The sequence below is a fragment of the Vigna umbellata genome, chromosome 8 (genome assembly GCF_029865625.1).
Source record: "Vigna umbellata cultivar VRB3 chromosome 8, Vumbellata_1.0, whole genome shotgun sequence".
NCBI classification, from domain to species: Eukaryota; Viridiplantae; Streptophyta; class Magnoliopsida; order Fabales; family Fabaceae; genus Vigna; species Vigna umbellata.
Genome location: NC_142172.1, coordinates 16,012,051 through 16,034,076, shown reverse-complemented (window position 1 = coordinate 16,034,076; position 22,026 = coordinate 16,012,051). Strand labels below are relative to the sequence as shown.

Genomic DNA, 22,026 nt, shown 5'->3' with positions numbered 1-22,026 from the left:
TAGTTTGTCTAGTGTAGGTTTTAGTTTTTAGTTCTAAACTTAATTTTAGGGAAGTATAAATAATATACTAGGTTAATTAGTTTGTCGAACCGTCGAGCTTTTAGGCTATTATGCAAAATTTAACCATTTTGAATTTGTAGTTTTATGTGTTAAAACAAATTAAATATGGGAATACAGGCTTTATGTGTTTATAGTTATGCTTTCATAATTCAGGAATTTTGATTCAAACTACTCTCTATCTCTCTCTCTTTCTCTCTTACTATTGCAAAAAAAAAAAAACAAAAAAATAGAGCAGCAATGCATGAAAGACGAAACTGTATAATGAAGCTGCTAGAGCATTAAATATGATTTTTGTTGCCCAAATAAAAGCTTATGTATCAGAATAAAGAATAAATTCATAAGAGAGGATGAGATTGTGAAAATAAGAGAAAAAAAGGATTAACAGTTGCCCTTTCCAAGCTTCTCTATCAGCGTCACACCGACACTGAATGTGTCACGGTGGGTAGCAACAACATCCCAGACTCCTCACCACAGGTCAACGAACAACATCAAAGTTGGTTTTGCATTGTGAGATCTTTTTCGCACTCAACACTCAGAGGGTTTAGTTTTTTAAGGTGAAATTGAAACGAGGAAAGAATTTGAAATGTTTAAGTCGTGTTGAGTAACTTATCAACAAATATTTGGTCATAAATAATTATCATAAAACTTTATTGACAGATATCTGGTTCATCATTTCTCATACAAGTTTCTCAACAAATGTTTCTGTCGATAATTTAAACAATGATATCCATGAGTAAAATTTTTTTTTCAATAGATATAAATCTCTTAGTATATTTCCATTAGTAATAATTGATTTTTTTTAGTGAAATTAGATAATAGTGGTGAACAATAATGTGGGTGAAACTTTTTCCCTAACATATAAAATTTATTTGATATTTATTATGCTCTTTGTTTTCTTTTAGGATTTTACTTTAAAAGACATAAAAAAACTTTGTAAAATTTCTTTTAGATATATTTTTTACTAGATGTAATTTATTAAAAACTAAAATTTTTGTTATCACAATTCTTCTATTATATGAGTTTTATTCATGGTTTTTGTATTTTCAATAAATTTTAATTAATAATAAAAACATGTGAGAAAAAAATGTGTTGTACAATTATATGTATCCATAAGGAAAATAATTTTTATTCATTGTGAACGAGACTATTATTCGATTATTATGTGATGTGAGATTATTGAGTGTACCAAAGAGTAATGTAAGTTTTTGTCCTACAGACGACGTTAATGTTGTGATCTCAAGTCTATTGAGACATCACCACATTCCTAAGTATTGTCTGATTTGGAGAGTGAAACTCTGTCACTGTTTTCTATTTAAAAAACGTTTCAGAGGGTGAAAAGAAGAATACAAATTTAAACTACATTTGACTTCAATGTTAAACAATAAGCGACTATTGGATGTAATGGAAGAAAATAAATTGAGTTCCATATTTTAACAAACATATTTTTGTAACGGTTATTTTTTAAGTTTTTTTAATACTTTAAATAGTTTTAATTTTTGAATACTTCTAATAGTTTTAAGGTTTAATAGATTTTTTTGTCCCTAGTTTCGCTAGAGTGTGTCAAGTTGGTCCAACCTTTTAAAAAAGTGTCAATTTCGTCCATACTTGATAAAATTTGCCTCAATTAAGTCTCTCCCGTTAAATATGCGAAAATGGAGTTAACTTTTCTTTCTCTCACTTCTGCTCCTCTGCAATGCATCAGCTTTTTATCAGTGCTATCATCATCTCACTATCCTTGACGTGATCCTTTATATAAAACATGTGAATTAATGCTCATAGTTTCTCCAAATAATTATGAGTTAATGATTAAACAAACTAAAATATATTGGGTCTCATTCCTAATTTTTGGTATTTGTCTAATTCTCTCCTTCTCTAATGAATAAATTATTAAAAATTTAAAATATACATAAGAATAAGATTTATAAAAATAATAAATATGATTTCAACTGTGAAAAAACTCTTCAAAAATTTAAGTTTGTGTATCGTATATAATTAAGGGTTAACTAGATTTTTATTCCTAAACAATTTTTAAAAATTGTATTTTGTTTTTAAACTATATTTATTTGTATTGAAGAAAAGTTATGTAAAAGTAATTTTTAACAAAATATATGTTTAAGTTATATTACACTACAATGTAAAGTTCTATTATTTTGCCTTATTTTTATAAAGTAAAAAAAACCATACATTTATTTTAAGGATGAAACACATTCTTAAAAATAATTTAATAAAAAAACATATTTAATCTTATAATTAATGACTAAATAATATAGATATACACATAATATAACAGTAATATTTACTCAATAAAAAAAACTCTATCTTGAAAACATAAGTTTTGTCATTAAACCAAATTAAAGGAATGGAGTGTGTATGAGCCTTGTAAGAATCCTTATATTAGAGTAAAAGTTGCTAACCAATAATCTTAAAAATGATATGAAATAGTAAAATCCACAGTAATAAGCTTTAATGTATTTTTAGTGAATTTTATTGTGCCATGTCAATTTTAATATATTTTTTTACTACTTGTGTAATGTATGAGTTTCATTAGATTATTATTTTTCTAATTAATATTTTATTTTGTTGTTGAAAAACATATATACTCTTCGAGGAATTGTTTTTTATTCTTATAATTCAACATTTTTACAACTTTTAAATTTTGTTATCACTTTTATTACAGTAAAATAGTCTTATAAAACTCATTTTTTTAATTAATGTTTTATGGGTTAAATATATTTTTTATTTTCAAATTATTATAAAAGATTATGTTCGTTTATAAATTAAATTATAAATTATTATATTTTTACAATTTATGAAAGTAATATAAAATATATTTTCAACTCATCAGTCTTTCGAATAAAAGTTTATTCACACAATAAATAAATATATATATATATATATATATAAATAATATGTGTGTTTTTCTTAAAAAAGTTTCAACTTTTAAAAAGAAAACATAATAAGTCTCTAATATTAAATTGATAAAATTCTGATATAACAAAAGTGTATATAATTACTTCACAAAATGATTTATGTGTCAGGAAGTAAATCATACACTGATAAAAAGCTGACAAGAGTTGCTGCGAGAAGTAGAAGAAAGAGAAAGAAAAACTAATGTCATTTCCGCATATTTAACGGAAGAGACTTGAGCAAATTTTATCAATTATGGACGAAATTGACACTTTTTTAAAAGGTTGGATCAACTTGATACACTAGAGCGAAACTAAGGACAAATAAGGCTATTAAACATAGTTTTAATTTTCGTATGTTAATTATTTTGTATGTAAGTTCAAGTATAATTTTAAGTATATTTGTATAATCATATAATTTAATTTAATTTATATAAATTTTAATAAAAATATTTGTTTTTATATTCAAATTTTAAAATTTTCCGTTTAATTACTTCATTGGATACACATATTACTTTCATGTTCGAATTATTTCACAATTATAAAATTTTAATATTTTTTCAATTCAATAGTTATTTAAAGAAATGTTTACTAAGTTAAATTAATACCTTTATATTATTTATTTAAAATGTATTTAAATAGTAGTTATATACGCGTGATGATACGAATCTTCATTTCAAATTTTGAAATTTTTATTACTTTTAAAGTTTAAAACGTATCACTGATTAATGATAAATTATATTTATATTTACATTCATTCTTAACTGTTTACTAATTTTATTTTGACGTACATATAATTTGAAGTTCCCAACTTTCTAAATCATATAATTTTAACATTTTTTTAATTTAAGTTAAATGTATGTAAATTAAGTCAATTAACGAATTTTTAAAATCTCTAATTATATTTATATTTACATTGAATTTTTTTTATTTACATGGTGCTATGAATTCCCCTTTTGAAATTTTTAATTTGTATTATTTTACAATTTTTTAATAATGATCTATCATCACTTACAAAAGTTATATTTTCATATCAATATATATTTTTATGTTATATTTAGTGACTTCAATATTTAAATATAGATTTTTTTATTAATTTATTATTTTAATATGGATTTGTATACTTAATATTTGAATTTTAATCTTTTGTACCAAATTTAAATAATTATTATTATATATCATTTAATTTTACTTTATTTTAATTAGTTTTTATTGTACTTCATTTTTTAATTATTTTAACCATATTGTTCTTAATGTGTGAGAATTCAATAATTTATATTTTAGAATTAAATTTTTTTTAATAAAAGTTCAATTCAACCTATTTAAATTTATAAATTTTTAAAACTCAATTAATTCTTATTTCTATTATAAAAATTAGCTTTTAAAAATCGTTTATAAAATTTGATAAATTCAATGAATTTAATCAGTTTAAATTGGCTACAAATATCATTTTATAAAATGATAAGAGAATTCATAGTAAGGTAACAGTAATTATGCAAAGAAAGCAAAAACAAATAGAATGAAGAATATAACACATTTAGATTTAGAATTTAACATCCCAATTTAGTAATATAAAACTATTAAAATTAGAGCTGTCAAGTAAGCCCCTTTAATAAGATTTGGCCCTAACCCATGTGGGTTGGGGCCAAAACAAGGCCAAAAATAACCCTTCACTAAAAAAGCCCACAGGGCTAAAAACCCCAAAGCCCTATGGGTTAGGGCCAGCCCATGGGCTTTTCTTTTTACAAAATTTTAACTCCTCTTCTAGAGTTAAGGATGTGAAACTGCTATTTGTTATCAATTCATATGTTTGATAATAAACAGGCCACTTATTTGCGAGAAAATAGGAAATGTAACAGTTAGTGTGCAATCATGGACGATGATGTAATACAGAAAAGGTGATTCCATCAATATAATTCTCAATTTACTAAAAGAGTAGATCAGTAACACGGTAGAAGTTGAAGGCAGTGAATATTAGGACAACAACCCCCACTATAGTAGATCTGCTTCTCCAAGGGTCTCTGAAGTAAACCCACCTCAATGTCCCTATTGCCCATTTCCAAGCATTGTTGTGGTGTTCATTAACATCTTCCATGATCTGGTGGTAGCATGTTGAATTTGTCACATGTTTGCAAAGATCATTAACCAGATTTGCCAATTCTTGATCACTTCCCAGTTCATGGACAATAATTTCTTTCTCAACCAGCAACTCTGCATCATCTTTGGAGTGAATAAAAGAGTCAATCAGAGAAACATAGTTGAAGATGTAAGGTTCTTCAGGATAGTGACACTGCTCAAATGCTATTAGGTTCCTCAGAACACACTCTGTTGTGTGGTCTACTTTCAACTGGGGGATCTGAAACCGAGCTTTGAACAACTTGCAGCATGGCAAACAACCCAAGCAAACAAACCAGCTGAAGAATCGTTTCTTCTCAAACTTGCTTAGACAGAGAGGTTTAGTCTAATACACTCATGAAAAGGGAAAAATACCAAAGAGGAAAACTATACAAACAAGAATGCACAAAAATCAGAATCAAATGTAAAATGAAACTTGCTCATAAACTCTTTATAAATTAACAATATTATTAACTACTTGCTTCACAAAATTAACCACATGGTGTCATTAACCCCTTATAAAGCAAACTTAACCAGTGTGAAATATTTCAATACTCTTTTCTGTATTACATCATCTTTTCTGTATAAATGAACAATATTTTTAGTAGGTCTTCAATAAACATATTGTTGGGTCAGGAAAACTGCTTTTGAAAAGGGAAAGACGTGACCCAGAAAACAACCCGTTAAACTTAAAACCGATTAACCATAGCTGGGATGAGAAAGGGCATTTCCCCCAAACTATAAAACTATTCTTCATTTTTTTTACTCACGCACCTAAAAAATAAAACCCAAAATAAATGGAGTTTATGCTTTCTTCTGTTCAGAGTTAAACTTCTTTTGCTTAACGTTTTTCCTAGATAAAGATATGAAGAGTCAATGAAATTGAAGCCGAGAGTTAGAACTTTGCATTTAAAAAATTATCAACTAAAGAATGGCTGAGAAAAACTAGTGACATGCAAAGTTTAATCTACCATTCATTCTAATAAACAGACTTGTAATTAGTGTTGAGACAAGTAAAGAAATTTAGCATATAAATGCATAAAACAGAAGACAAAAACATATATTCTTCCACCTATTTACCTACCTTTAAATTCAAATCAGAGCATAAACAGAAGACAGAAACATTATGGTATTAAATAACACTGTTTTCCACTCTACCCATCAACTAGCATAAACAGAGAACTTTTACAGGTTGTATATACAAAATCATGTCTAAAAATGTGCAAAAATGTATATACAAAATCAGAAAGTGGTATATAAAATTTCAGAGGAAAAATAAAACAAGGGTAAAGGACCAACCTGTTGCAACAATGAAGAACACAGTGAAAGAACGTTGAAGAACGGAAGGGAGTTCGCAATAGCCGTGAATCAATTCTTTAGTTGTTAATGCCCTAGAAAATGATGGAGGACGTGAGCCCCTTGGCCTTGCGGAAGGGAGAGAACGAAGAAACCGAGTCGTGGATGAGTCGTGGAAGAGAAGAATTCGCGAAAGATGTTGAGTGAAAAGATGAAATTTCGGATTGAGGGCCAGCCCCACCCCATCCCAAACCCAACCCCCCTCCTAGGGGCTTTGGGGGCTGGGGCTTCAGAAAAGCCCCCCATTAAATGGGCCAAAGAAAATGGACTTAATTTTAAATGGGGCTAGGGCCAACCCATGGGGTTGGGGTTCAGTTGACAGCTCTAATTAAAATGAACCTTATATTAATAATGATAAAACAGAACTAGAGATTTTTGCGAAGAATAAAATTCTACACCTGAAGAATAAAGTACAACCTCTACTGCAAGCTTCACTCCCAACCTCCCGCTGAGTTAACTGAAAGATTGTATCCCTAAACTCACACCATTAAGGTGATCGTCGCAATAGAGAAACCACAAACAAAGACAGACCACAAAAAATGCAAGGGTAAGCTAGTTTACAATTGAGAAACGATATATATAAACTCATTTAAAACATGTTATATACAACCAACATATCACTACACAATTATCAAACCCTTTATGCGGAACAATTATTATGATTGGACTGTCCGGACTTAGAATGATTGTCGAGCTATGGCAGGTTGTGCACTTGTGGTGGCCTCTACTGCTTTGCAAAGTCATTGCCACGAGTTTCACCCTACCACACACACAAGGTTAGTATGTTACCGCGCAATAAGCCTCCAAGTAGAGCCTACACTAGGACCTCCTACTATTCTCACCACATGAATCAATCCTCTGTATGTGAGAATGAAAGATCATTAGAGTGTTAGGATAACCCCCAAGACTGAGCTCCTGCATTCATTCTAAACATACTTGAATCTCAACAAGAGATTTCACTTTGGATCATAATATAGGGCATCACCATGTAACCTCTCCGAGAGGATCATGGAATTACGTCCATCAACCATATTTTGAAATCACATATTTTCACTTTATAACATAACTCGTGATAATAACCAATTATGTAATGTAAGACAAACTTAAACATACTTCATATTGCACTCAACAATTCATTTAAATCAACTTAAGACTAAAAGAAAAGAGTGACCTAAACCTGGATCATTCGCACAGCGCATACAATCGCAGAGCGAATCCAGAGGTTTCTCGCACAGCGACCCAACTCGCTGTGCGAATAAACTTTCAGTAGAACCAGACCTCAACCCCCTTCGCATAACGTCCCAACTCGCTATACGAAAGTCTAGATAGTGGCCCAAACCCCCTAAACACTCGCTATGCGCCACCTTTCGCTATTCGAATTAATTTGGCAGTGACCCGAGACCACCTCTCGTCGCTCAGCTAAATGATTCGCTGTGTGAATCATCAAACAAAGATCAAACACCATATCCATTCGCACAACGCACCCCCTCGCTGTACGAATTGCTCAAACATATAACAACTCTCCAAGACCACTTGCTGTGCGAATCCATTCGCAAAACGAGTCTGCATAATTATGTAGCACGAATTCTGTAGAATTAAGCAACCCAACCCAAGTTTACCAATTCTAACTATTTTTCTCAACTTCTAACATTCCTAAATTGTGTTATATACCTAATTAGACTTGACTAAATGTTCCTAAACCTTTCTAACATCAATCTAAAGTGTTTATGGATCAATTCCTACTCTAGAACATCAAATTTATCAACTTAGGGACCCAAATCACAATCTACCACTTGTGGCACAATTTCAAGCAACTTAAGAACTCAAGCAAGTCCTAATTGACTTACCAAAACTCTCCAAAGTGATCATTTTAGCATAGAACTTCTAACTCAAGTTTTCACTAGTTTACTTCCTCAAATTGAGTTCTAAACCAAGTACAACTCTACCTTATCTATCACCAAACCTTCTCCCCTCATATTTCATCCATTTTAAACATCTTAACCACTCACAACACACTCAAAATAAACTTCACATACTCCAAACCAGTTCACAAGACTTCTTTCACAGTTTTCACTTTTTAAGACCTCATTCCTAGACCAAAATAACCTATAACCAAGAGTAACCCTTACTCCCAATAATTCCATCATCACAATTCACTTTATCAACACTAAATTCAACATCAATCTCATATATAAATAGATTCAACATATTATACATCATTCATCAACACACAAAACGTTAAACACCTTATTGATTTCTCTACATTCAATCATAGAACAAAATTTTACTCACACAGTTCAATATTCATGCATCCTCTAACATACACAATTATCATCAATTCAAGAAAACTCTAGCTTCCCTTACCTCAAATCAAAAACACAGGTCAAAGAAACCCCGATAGTAGCTTGCACTGCAAGGAAATTCTACAAAAACATACAGCTCACCGATTGGTGATAGGAAACCAACCTGAGGACCTAATTGAAGTCAAGAATTGAAGGGAAATGTTACTTGATACATGCAAACAGAAACCATTGCATTATCAAGATTCAAGAATTCACGAAGAAAGAGGAGAAACAACTTACCGGCTTGAATCAAGAAATTGATCGGTAGGAATTGTAGCCCTCGACGCCAGGATCGCCTAGACACTTCCTGATCGTCGAATAGACGACTTGAGATCAAGAACTCTTAGAGAGAAGGTAGAGAACTCTAGAAAAGTGGTTTATAGAGAGATGATACGTTTTAAAATAATGAAACTCATTTATAACAAAACTATATATAATAAAATCGTTTAATATTAAAATAATCGAGTTTCACCATTTTTAGACTACCATCACTTCTAAAACACCATTTTCTGGGGTTTTACAGGTAACGGTAATGCTAAATCTTATCACAGCCAAAGTGAATGGTATAGAATAATAAAAATCAAATTTAGATTATGAATTTCAGATTAAATGGAATCAGTTTTTTTTCTTTAAATGTTTATGAAATATGTAATAATTCTTTTTAATATATTTAGATAGGTTGTTAGATATGTTATTCTTATTTTTATCTTTAGATATTTAATTATTATTATTTATTTATATTTTTTATTTAATTTATATATATTTTTATTATAAATATAATATTTTATGTGTATATTTAATAGAAAGAAAATTAATTTTATACATAATTTAATAGAAAGAAAATTAATTTTAGAAAGAGTAAGGATTTATAAACTATTTGTTATTGGAAAATGTCGAAAGCGATTATAGAAGTTCAAAAAGTAAAAGCTTTGGATTAGAATTTTTGATTTGCGTTCTCCTTTAAAAGTTAACATTTTAATATATCAATAAAGGTAGACTAAGGCCCATAGGTGTACAACTCCAATGTTTTCTTGCTGTACACCCATAATGTTTGAAATATCAGTTATGCCCTTTCAACTAAGTCAGTTTTTGTTTTTCCAATTTAAATTTTGGATTGCAGCAAGAAAACATGGGTGCGGAAAGCATTGACCCGTGGAAGACCTCATGTTTGGAGTTTTTTTTTTCTTAAGAGAAAATTATGTTTACCTTATTTGTTGCTTTAAAAATAGATATTTATACATTTTATTTTTGTATTTTTTAAACGGATATATACTTCCTTCGTAATTTAAATAAATTAAATCATTTTTTATATTTTAATGACATAATTCACCTTTTATTTTTATTTCTAAAAGTCACTTTTTTAAACTAAATTATCCTTTTAATTTTGAATTTCATTTAGTCAATACAATATTTTAAAATAAATGTGCTGGGAGAATTTTTTTGCGTTCACAATTTAGATATTAATGAGAAAACTATATTATTTCAGAGAAATTAAGGAAGGAAGGATAAAAAAGAACATACTTCATAAAAAAAAATGAGAATTAAATATGTATGGTATCTACAAAGTGGCAACGAATTCTTAAAGATTAATCAGAATTGAGATTCTTATCATAGTTTGTTAAAACCATGAATAATAATAATGTGAACGCATCTGATATGAGATTCTTCTATTTTGATTATATAAATTATTAATTAATTAATTGCATCAATTAAAACAGCGCAGGGATCACATGGCTTAACAGTAACAAAGACAAATGTTTCTATCATCAGTGTCGATTTCCCAAATTGTTTCTCATTTTTAATCATCAAACCCTAGAATTGTTTAATCATAATCCTACACTTATAATATAATCATAAAATTAATTACTAGTTAATCAAAATTTATTTTCTTTGTTTATTAAGACCAGATGGTATTTGTGATAAGATATAAACAAGGCGTTGAATAGAAGAACTTATCAATACAATGCATTTCTCTCACTTTGATTTTATAAGTGCATCACTGACTATGTTCTTGGCTTCTTCTTCCATAGTCAAGCGAGAAATAAATAAATGAGCCATTAGGGTTTTTAATAAATAAGATGGTTAAAGAAAAAGATTTGTTGAATATGAAAAGAATTTAAAGTATTTTAATTAAGATGAAGTAAATCATTGATTCATGGATGGAATCTTCCAATAAAAAACAAGAAATCTTTATCAATCAATCCTTTTCCATTGGAGACAACGTTAAAGAAGAGAGTAATAAGATGAATGTCCTTTTTCACATAAGCATGAGAGAGAGATAGTACTGTAACATGATCTACCTGTCTGCTACTGGGACAGGGTGTGTGCATCTTCATTAATGTAATTTACTAAACTAAGGGGGACCAAAATTTTAATATATATATTTTTTATCTGAGTCAATGTTAAGATTCTTGTCTTTGCTACTAATGCATGTTTTTCTTTCGTTATGATTTTCTTGTTGAAATTTCAACAGAAAGTTTTGAAAAATATTCAAGCAGAGGAGGATTGGATATTTCAACTTAACTCTTGAACAGTTTGAGTAATTTTATCTACAACGTTTCTTTTGAAAAATTAATATGGTTGTAACATAAAATTTCAAGGTTTAATATTTATAATTTTTTTTAATGTTACTTAGAATTTCAATCCATATTTAAATTTGCAACACTTCAATTATGAACAGCAGCTTTCAGCATTTTCATCTTATTTTTTAACCAGGAGTTTTCAACTGCATTATCAAACATAATCATGGTATTATAAGATAAGAAATGTCAACATTAACAAATATCATAAGACGAAGAATCTTGATAGGTGCCTAAAGACACTAGTTAAGAAATTAATATATAATTATAGACAAAACTTTAAGCATCCTAATAAGAAAAACTTTTAACTTTTTATAATTATTGCCGCTCACACAAATGAAAGACTTTTTCTTAATACATTTTTGGTTCATAACCAACAAATAAATACCTTAAAAAACATGTCACTAAAATCCATAAAAATAACTAGTGGAGAGAACAAACATATCCGTGCTTTTACCAAAACAAACATGAACAACGGAGAACTTTCCCAAAAAAACGTTATTTTCAGAATGAGCTCAAGATGTGTGCAAAACCATATGCTCTATACATTATAAATTGACATGCTTTTGTAGTACATGTTTAATTAGGTTAAAGATGGATTCATGATTTACATTATAAAAACCAAAAGTTGTTTGAATATTTTGTGTGTTATTAGAGGTTGTGAGACATAGGTAAGATGTTGAGGAAAGTTTTTGAAGTTTCACGTGGCTTACAATTCTGTGTTCCCCTCGACAAGAAGGGCCCTTCATGCACACACACGAGGGGCAACCTAGTAAATGAATTATGTCTTAACACATTCATTGGTACGGTGATTATCATTTCTCATTCATACATATTTTTGGCCACAACCCTCAGAAACAAACAATAGCAGACAAATGAATGAGGCCAAAAAATGCATTAATAAGGGATAAGATATATGTTGTTGTCCACAAATTTAGGACGATACTTAGTATCAGAAGACATGGCGCCGTAACATTTTTTTATACCTTTCCAAGTAAAACTCCTTCAAATATATATAGCAGAAATTCATATTCAAATTCGTGTCATATATACAAAATCTTGTTGGATCAGCAACAATGATAATATAAGTAAATTAGTTTATAATGAACTTGGGAAATGTGTGATGAGAAAAGAAAAGTATTGATGTTACGGCCATGTAAGCCAAACTATTGCTATAGCACATCACACACATGGTTCTGCTCACAGCTAGCTGCACTCCCTGCCATTTCCATGCATTAATTGCAGTTTTTGTGATGAAAACTGAGGCATGAACTTTTTATTTGCAAGTTATTTTATCGTTTTGTTACTGTCAATGTATCTTCTACAATTGATAGGATTCTCTCTTTCTGCTTTAGTTTACTCATTTTTATGTATGAAGCTTCTATGATCCCAACTAATACTACTTAATTGGGTTCATCAAGAATGATATAATTATTGTTGCAATAGTTTTAGGTTTCTGAAATAATAGTCCGTGGATATACATAGTTAATAACAAGATAAAATATTGAGTAATGATATTTGACACGTGATTATTTATTTATTTATTTGACATTTTTTTATATAAATATAATTTTCTTAATGATTATTTTACTTTTATAATATAATAATGTGATTTAAAGTATCGTGTATAGATAATAATATTCTGAAATAATGGTTGTTTGATAATACATATGATGTAAAATATTGTGAAAATAATGAAGTCTTTATTTAAAATAAGATTCGTTAATTATTTTCATTATTCATAATCAGAATTATTTTAAAAGTAAAGTTAATAACTAAATAAAAATATATAAAATATGTTTTCACAAGCTTCCATACATTTGTTGTTTGCTTTCTGTAAATCCTTTTCATGACTTAAGTCTGTGACTCTTTTTTTTTTCCTCTAAATTTTCACTTATATTTGGTTGGAGGAGATGGATGTAAACAGCGTTAATGAAATTATGCAAGAAGATAAGCACGAAGGAAATAAATAAAAAAATGGTAACATTTTTATTTATTTATTTTACTTTTTTCTTGATTTTTTTAATAGCCACTTTGAATTTCTATTTTATTTCTTTTATATATATATATATATATATATATATATATATATATATATATATATATATATATATATATATATATATATATATATAGATATAAAAGACACATGCAACGAGTTTGTTTCCATTGCAGACCACCTTTATAGCTACAATGACAAGACATAACCTCTTAAGATTTCCATGGAGTTACATTCCACCATACTATCTTAGAAATAATAGTTTCAGGTACACATATTTTTAACATTAATTTCACATTATCTTTTTTATTTTTTTACTTTAAAAAAATATAAAAATTTATTGTTATTTTACCTTTATAATATATGTCAAATAAATATAAAAATTATCATCTTATCATCCATTTTTGCATATTATAAAATATATTTTATTTAAAATAAACAGTCTTTTCTTTATTAATAAATAGTTTGATTAGTAACTCATTTTACAATAATTACTTAGAAACACAGTCAACAATCATTTTTAAATAATTGGTCACATAAATTGTTTATCCAAGTAGTGAATACAAATTAATCTATTGTTTTAATTAATCTTCAGTATTTAACCCCAGTCAACTTATAAATAAAAAAATATTATTATTTATTGTGAAATTTAATAATGTAAAAGTAAGAATGTGCTAAATAATCCACAATAATTTATTTATGAGGCCCACTAATATATTTGAAAAAAAAAATTCCATTTGAATGATAAATACTCTTGTTATACCATGGTTATATAAAATTGTTCTAACAGCACATAATAATTCTTCACATTTCCACACTGAACAACATTTGGAATGGTTAATGCCCCCAAGTGTTCTTATGCTTATTTTAAATAAAACAACAATCCATTTTTATATCAACGAAATAATTTTATTTCAAAATTACTTATTAAACTTTATTTTTTATCACATATATAAAACAATTTAATTTTTCACTTTGCAATGTATTTAAATTAACTCTACTGTTTGATAGATAATTATTATTTTGTTTTTATTAAAGCCAAATTTCACCACTTGTCATAATATAGTATTTTGAATTAACAGCTGAAATCGCTCACTTCCACAAAAACTACTGTTACACTGATATTTTTCATATATAATATACAATTCAGGTCAATGGTTATTTTCGTAAAAATTGTATTTTATTCAAAGTTGTATTAGAAGAAAACCAATGTCACCTCGTGTATAAATACAATTCCATCTTTGCGGAATTTATTAACAGTTTATTCCATTTTCACTGGGAATTTAAATTTCATCGCTTCAAATTTTTTAGTCTGCAAAATACTAGTAAGCAGATATCATTTTTTTTGTCAACGAAACTGCATAAAGAAAGAAGAAAAAGCAAGAACTTTTACAGCAGTTCATCCTAAATAACAAAGTTTCCATGATTAGTTTTACTGCAAGTTTCCATGACTACGAAAAGAAGTACTGTTGAAATTAACCCATCTGATAGAATTCTTCAGCAACCCAGTTCACGTGTTTTCACTCAGCCAACCACACACCCTTCGAGGGAAATTATTACACGATACAGAGGACCACCACATACGTATGGTATTAGCCAGTTTTCGTGTACATGTAATGATTTTCTGTAATTGGTCGGAACCATGACAGTTGTTTTATAACATGTAAAGTCAGAGAGAAAAGAGTGAGAATTTGAAGATGCAGTTTCATTCTGATTAACAAGCCAAAGGCAAAATAAAACTTCCATGACTATCAACATATATATAAGCATGAATCCCCATCTTCCATTTTTCACTACCCTTTTTCCATCTTATGAGAAGTTAATTAAAGAAAGGAAAATACACCATAAAATTCAACAAAGCCCTTCCCTTCTATTGTCTGAACTTTTAAATAGTAACATGTTCCACCAAATTTCACATGCCTCTAGCCAACATTTCATGGAACATTCTATCAGACTCTTGCTTCTCCAACCTAAACTTTTCATGACAATCCGCAATGAACAATTCCGCCATCATATCGATTTCGTTAGTCTCACAATAACTCTTGCCGTCATTGTTATCATCGTCAGAAATCTTTTCTTCCAGCCAGCGCAAGTAGCCCGAGAGCTGGGCGCTGCCGTGGCAATCCTCGTACAAGTGGTCGGAATCAGGAGGATTTGACAAACCCTGAAAGACCCTCGAGGGGACTGTGATAACCTGAGAGGATTTGGAGGAGCACCAGTTGTAGTGAAGCCTGAAGGAGCCGGAGATGATCTTCTTGGTCATCTTTTGCTTTCTGTGGTGGAGGTAGTGAATGTTGTTTGACTGGTTTCCTTTGAGGGTTTGCAAGATTGCAGCTTTGAGTTTAGAGAGTGCACGAATGATACGGCACATGTGGGAGACTATGAGGGTGTGGATGAGGCTCTTGAGCTTCATGGAGCTTAAGGCTGAAGAAGACGGCGATGGAGTATGCGGTGATGGTTTTATGGCAGAGAAAACTTGAACTGTATGTGAGGTTTTCAGATTGGAAGACGGAGGAGTAGACATGTTTGTTTGTATGTATCCTGTGAGAGAGATTTGGGTGATGGTGCTGTGCTGAGGCTGAGAATTCAGAATTCTGAATTCACAAGAGACTACTCTATTTAATGTCTGAGGGAGTTAACATCATATTCCAAATCTAACTTTCTTCCATTCCAACTTTGCCCTTCAAATAATAAATCAGTTTTTACTATTTTTCTAAAATATTTTTACTTTTTAAATTTCTTAATATTTTTTTCAAAAAGGAATACAATCTCTAAATTAATTTGTTGATTGTACGTAATGTTAATAAGTTGGATAATGTTCATTCCACCCACATGTATAATATAACCATACAAAAAGATAAGCCATGATGCCAAAACTAACACCAAGGAACCTTGGTTAAGTAAAATTGAATTTGCATATTTTTTTTCTCACCAATTGCATCTTTTTAAAATAGAGTGTACATTCGATATTTTCAGATTTTTTACAGGTCAAGAGATTATTATTATTGAAGTAAACGGTATTGATCTTGTATATGATAAAAAAGAAGCATCATCCACGTTGACCGAGAAAAAATTATGCACCTATGATTTTCGTGGAAAATTCAAACCATTTTCGTGGAAACATGGGGTAACACCCACCGAGTTTAATTTTTTTTATTTGTTTTGGCATCTTCATACGCTACACTAATTAAGGAAATATTTACTGAGTTTTTTTTTTCAATAATAAATTATTTCTTCAAAAGTTAAAAATAAAAATCAATGTGTAACTTGCTTCAATGTAATTTGTGATTTAAAATTTTGGTTCCAAGGGTGTGGGAGAAAAAGGGATGCTCTTAATTATTTTTTCTCTTTCATTTGATATTTGAAAAAAAAAATTGAATATGAAAGAAAATGATTTATAGATTTTGAAACGTACGGACAAAGTCATTCCAAGTTTTATTGTATTTTGTAAATAAAATATAATTAACACTGTTCATTCTTCTCCATAAATATTAAACAAAATACTTCTCTTTCCGTCCATTCTATTAAAATTCTTCCATCACCTTCTTTGGTTTGAATTCCACACACTGTTGTTGACTTCAATTATTTTTTTTCTGAATATATTATTTTAACTTTTTTTCTGCAATCTTTTTAAAATTCGTTAGCATGTTTTTATTAGTGTTAGGTGTTCTCGTCCACATAAAATAATTCACCATTAAATATAACACATCCAAATATATACATATACGTACCTACATACTCCTCCGTATTTATATTTTTCATATATTTATAAAAAAATCTTATCTTATCAGTCATTCTCAAATTAAAAACATATTTCTCACCTCCATAAAGTTTATTAAGGATTTTAGTATAATACATATTTCTAACTTTTACAAAGACATAAGGAATTACTATTGAGCAAATTTTATTAAAAACTTATATATGACTCATTAGAGTTTGTAGATCCATCAAAAATATTTTTATCAGCCCGTAAATGATACAGTTTGTTATATTCAGGGTAATTCCTTACATGTACTACATAATTAATACAAGGTGGGAATTTTTTCTTCAACTTATCATTGCACAATATTTTAATTTGCATAATTTTTAGAATCGCTGAAGCCATAAATCTTCTTTCAAAAAATAGTTCAAATACTAAACAACATAATCACATCTAAACCTATTATCATTATGTACCTATCATTTCTCAATCAAATTAGGTATATATCTATTTAATAAATTTGATAATCATCACTTATTTACAATTAAATCAATTCACATAACAAAATACATTATTACAACTTATAAGAGATAAGTTTATTTCATATTTTTTTCAGATCACTTTCAGTCTTGTTTAATTATTATAGTACAGCTTTTGATCCAACAATACATGTTCATTTTCTTATCTCATCTTTTATTAATTACATAATATTAGGAATGAAAACAGGATATGAGTGCCAATTTGACTATCTATTCTTCATCCTTCAAGAAAACAAACATATTTATCCTGAAAGAAAATATTCATCCATATATCCTCCGTATATAATGGATATTTATTTTTTGTTTCCTCTACATTTTCATTAGTTAATAGATATATCTGTATTGACAACCGTACTTGTACCTTACAGTTTCAAATATTAAGTAAATAATCTTTTTAAAAATATAAAAATCAAAACAACAAAAAATATGATATTATCAATGATTTATATCAAAAGTATACACATTGTAAGTGTTCACGAGATTGAACACATGAAATTGAGACACTCTTATATGAAAAAAATAACCAGTAAATGAAAAAATATATTAAAACGAAGAAAACATAAAATAATGAAAATAAGTTTTTTAGGTAATTATTTTATTGATTTAAAATGGGGTGCGTATAGAAAAGACTGTTATGAGAAAAGAAATGATGAAAATTGTATTTCTTATTCCATAATAAGAAGAGAGTACAATTTATATATATATATATATATATATATATATATATATATATATATATATATATATATATATATAGTTGTTTGAAACAATATAAAAACAGAATATAAAATATACGAACATAAATACACATGAACGGAAAATAAATTAAATTCAATATCCCCCTCAAGCTGCAACATATATATCCTTAATGCTCAGCTTGGACAACAAAGATTGAAATTGTGCTAGATGCAAAGCTTTAGTATGAATGTCTGCAAGTTGTGTTGAAGTAGGAATGGACAGGAGCTTAATTACATTAGCTTGAACTTTATTTCTCATGAGATGACAATCAATTTCAATATGCTTTGTCCTCTCATGCATGGTTGGATTATGTGCAATTTGTATAGCAGATTAATTGTCACAAAACAGAGGAACTGGTTGTGGTAGAGGCTGTTTCAAATCATGGAGCAAATACAGAAGCCATTGAATTTCACATGCTGTGAAGGCTAAGGCTCTATATTCTGCTTCGATTGATGATCTAGATATAATATCTTGCTTCTTGGATTTCCAGCTGATTAATGATGCACCATAAAACACATTAAAACCAGTCACAGACCTTCTAGTGTCAGGGCAAGCAGTCCAATCAGAATCACTAAAAGCCTTAAGAGCATGTTATGTGTTGGAAGGAAAGAATAATCCTTGTCCTGGATTGTTCTTGATATATCTCAAGATCCTTGTTGATGCTGCATAGTGATCTTCCAAAGGATTGGAAAGAAATTGACTAAGAGTACTAACAGCGAAACATAAATCTGGTCTTGTGTTGGTTAGATATAGTAACCTGCCAAGAAGTCTTCTATATGCATGCACATCTGAATAGGGTTTCTCTTCTGTCTTGAAAAATTTTATGCCTGACTGTATGGGAGTAGAAACAGGTTGACACCCCAACAATCCTGCATCTTCTAGTAACTCTAGAGCATACTTCCTTTGTGTCAAATTAATGCCCTGTTAAGATCTACAATTTCTAAGCCCAGAAAATACTTGAGTTGGCCTAGGTCTTTAATCTTGAACTTTGCATTCAATAGAGCCTTCACAGTTTGGATTTCCTGGATGTCATCACCTGCCAAAACTATATCATCTACATAAACAAGTAAAATGATAATATGAGCAGAATCACTTTTGACAAAAAGTGAATAATCTGAGTTTGATTGTATGTAGCCCAAAGAGAGTAAAGTAGTTGTCAACTTGTAATTCCATTGTCTAGAGGCCTGTTTGAGTCCATATAAAGAGTTTAATGACTTGCAAACTTGTCCTGGTTTTTCAGTTTTATAGCCAAGATGAAGAGACATGTATACTTCTTCATCTAGATCCCCATGTAAAAAGGCATTATTTACATCTAGTTGATGTAAATACCAATGTTTGGAAGCTGCTAAAGCAAGAACCAATCTTACTGTTATGAGTTTGACAACAGGTGAAAAAGTCTCAAAGTAATCTAAACCTTGTTGTTGTCTGTAGCCTTTGGCTACTAACCTTGCCTTATATCGTTCAATACTCCCATCATCATGCCTCTTTATTTTGTATACCCATTTACATCCGATAGGTTGCTTTCCATTGTAGATCAGTCAAAACCCAAGTTTTGGTATTTTCTAAAGCTGCAATTTCTTGATCCATGACATTTCTCCAATAATCATGTTTGATGGCTTGGTTATAGGTTTTAGGTTCACTAACTTGGGAAAGATTAAGGACATATGATTTATGAAGAGATGATAATGCATCATATGAGAGATATGAAGAGATAGGATATAAGGTACCTGTGGATAACATGTTGCAATGATACTCCTGCAGATAAGATGGTTTATGTTTTGGCCTGATTGATTTCCTTTGTGGAGTAGCAGTGACAGGTTCAACAGAAACAGGTTGAGAAGAAAAAATAACGGGAACAATAAAAGGTGAAGATGTAGGTGGTAAAGAGGGTTGATCAGTAACTTCTGAGAAAAGAGGTGATGGAGGTGAAATAATTTTGGTGACCTAATCCAAGGAATTTTGTGTATCAATAGGTGAGTGCTTGTCACTAGTAAGAAAAGGAAATATATTTTCATAAAATACTACATTCCTTGATAGAAAAATTTCCCTAGAGTTGAAATATAACAAAAGGTAGCCTTTCACTCCTGTTTTAAAACCTAGTAAAACACATTTTCTTGCACGAGGTTGAAATTTTGTTCTGAGTTTGAAGAGTTGAAGCATAGCAAAGTGAGCCAAAAACTCGTAAGTAAGTAATGTCAGGTTTAACATTGTGTAACAGCTGAGATGGAGAAAAATATGCCAAAACTTTGGAAGGTAAAATATTAATGAGTTGCACAACATAACGAACAGCAAAAGACCATAAAATTATGGGCAAATGGGATTGAAACATTAAAGATATAACAACATTGAGAATGTGTTGATGTTTTCTCTCAACGACTCCATTTTGTTGAGGTGTTTCAACACAAGATAATTGATGTTGTATCCCTTTTTGTCTATAAAAATCTGTCATTGTAAACTCATTACCATTACCTGATCTAACAGCTTTTACATCAATGCTAAATTGTGTTTTTATATAAGAAACAAAGCCAATAAGTTGTGATCTTGTATCTGATTTACTTGCCATAAATTTAATCCATCTGTATCTAGACATATAATCCACTATAGTTAAAAAATATTTGAAACCATCAACAGAAGAAGTACAATAGGGCCCCCAAATATCAACATGAATTAAATTAAAAGAGGCTTTTGAAACAGTAGTACTTAATTGAAAAGGCAATTTTCTTTGCTTAGAATAATGACAAGCATCACAATGAGTGTATTTTGTATCGGGTAAAGTGGCATATATGTTGCGTAATTTGGTATAACAAGAAAAAGAAGGATGCCCTAGTCTATAGTGTCAAATATCTATAGAGTTATGTCTTATTGTAAAACAAGAAATAGAATTCGCAGGAGTAATAGCAGCTGGTGAACCAAGGGGTGTGGGTGCAGGAACTATCATGACATATAAGCCATCTCTTTCTTTAGCTTTCCTAATCATCTGCAGGGTTGACTTGTCCTGTATTTCACAGGAAAATTCAGAAATGTTAAGTTTACAAGATAGAGATTTTGTTAACTTTGTGACTGAAATAAGATTGACTGAAAAATTAGGAACAAGACATTATGTAAAGTAAGGTGTGGGCTAAGTGAAACTGTGCCAGAAAAATGAGCAAATGAAGAGTTTCTGTTGGGTAATGATATTGTAATTGGTGAGATTCTATGAAAAGAAATAAAATGAGATAAAAAACTGGATATATGATCAGTAGCACCTGTGTTTAGAATCCATTGGGAATAAATATTACCTGGAGCCTGAGAAGAAGTGGAAGCATTATGAGGGCTCACAAAATTGGTATAATGTGGGACTCTAGGATTAGATTGAGGAAGAAGTGCCAATAGATCATGAATTTGCTCTTGAGAAAGTCCCAAAGTCGAGGAATGTGATTGTGCCTGAGAATTATTATAAGAAGGAACTACTGTAGAAGAATGTGTGGTAACATTGTGGACTCTTTTGAATTTGAAATCAGGTGGTAATCCATGTATTAGAAAGCAAGTATCAATGGTGTGGTTGGTCCTGCCATAGTGAGTGCATTGTCGAGGTGCACCAAACCTTCCCCTTGAGGAGCGAGCCTGAGAACCTTGATAGAGCCTGAGAACCTTGATAGAGCCTGAGAACCTTGATATGAAGATCTTCCCCGACCATAATCATTGGCAGGGGA

The 22,026-nt window shown here is 29.8% G+C and overlaps 2 protein-coding genes across 2 annotated transcripts; both read right to left on the bottom strand.

The window, feature by feature from the left end:
- Positions 1-4,831: 4,831 nt before the first annotated feature.
- Positions 4,832-5,809, bottom strand: LOC148194121 (putative UPF0481 protein At3g02645). Its single transcript, XM_088097118.1, has 2 exons — positions 5,786-5,809; positions 4,832-5,427 (listed from the first exon to the last, which is right to left on the bottom strand). The coding sequence occupies exons 1-2, from the start codon at positions 5,807-5,809 to the stop codon at positions 4,894-4,896; spliced, it is 558 nt and encodes a 185-aa protein (XP_087953244.1). The 3' UTR covers positions 4,832-4,893.
- A 9,232-nt stretch (positions 5,810-15,041) lies between these two features.
- LOC124843183 (uncharacterized) lies at positions 15,042-15,954 on the bottom strand. The gene has a single exon (XM_047319845.2). The coding sequence runs from the start codon at positions 15,879-15,881 to the stop codon at positions 15,270-15,272; it is 612 nt and encodes a 203-aa protein (XP_047175801.2). The 5' UTR covers positions 15,882-15,954; the 3' UTR covers positions 15,042-15,269.
- Between the last annotated feature and the right edge of the window lie 6,072 nt (positions 15,955-22,026).

Excerpts from the sequence above, each read along its gene's own strand:
- LOC148194121 (XM_088097118.1), bottom strand. The coding sequence starts at position 5,809 with ATGCCCTTTCTCATCCCAGCTATG. Across the intron at positions 5,428-5,785 it reads CCTTTCTCATCCCAGCTATG|ACTAAACCTCTCTGTCTAAG; the intron begins GTTAATCGGTTT and ends TGAGTGTATTAG.
- LOC124843183 (XM_047319845.2), bottom strand. The coding sequence starts at position 15,881 with ATGTCTACTCCTCCGTCTTCCAATCTGAAAACCTCACATACAGTTCAA.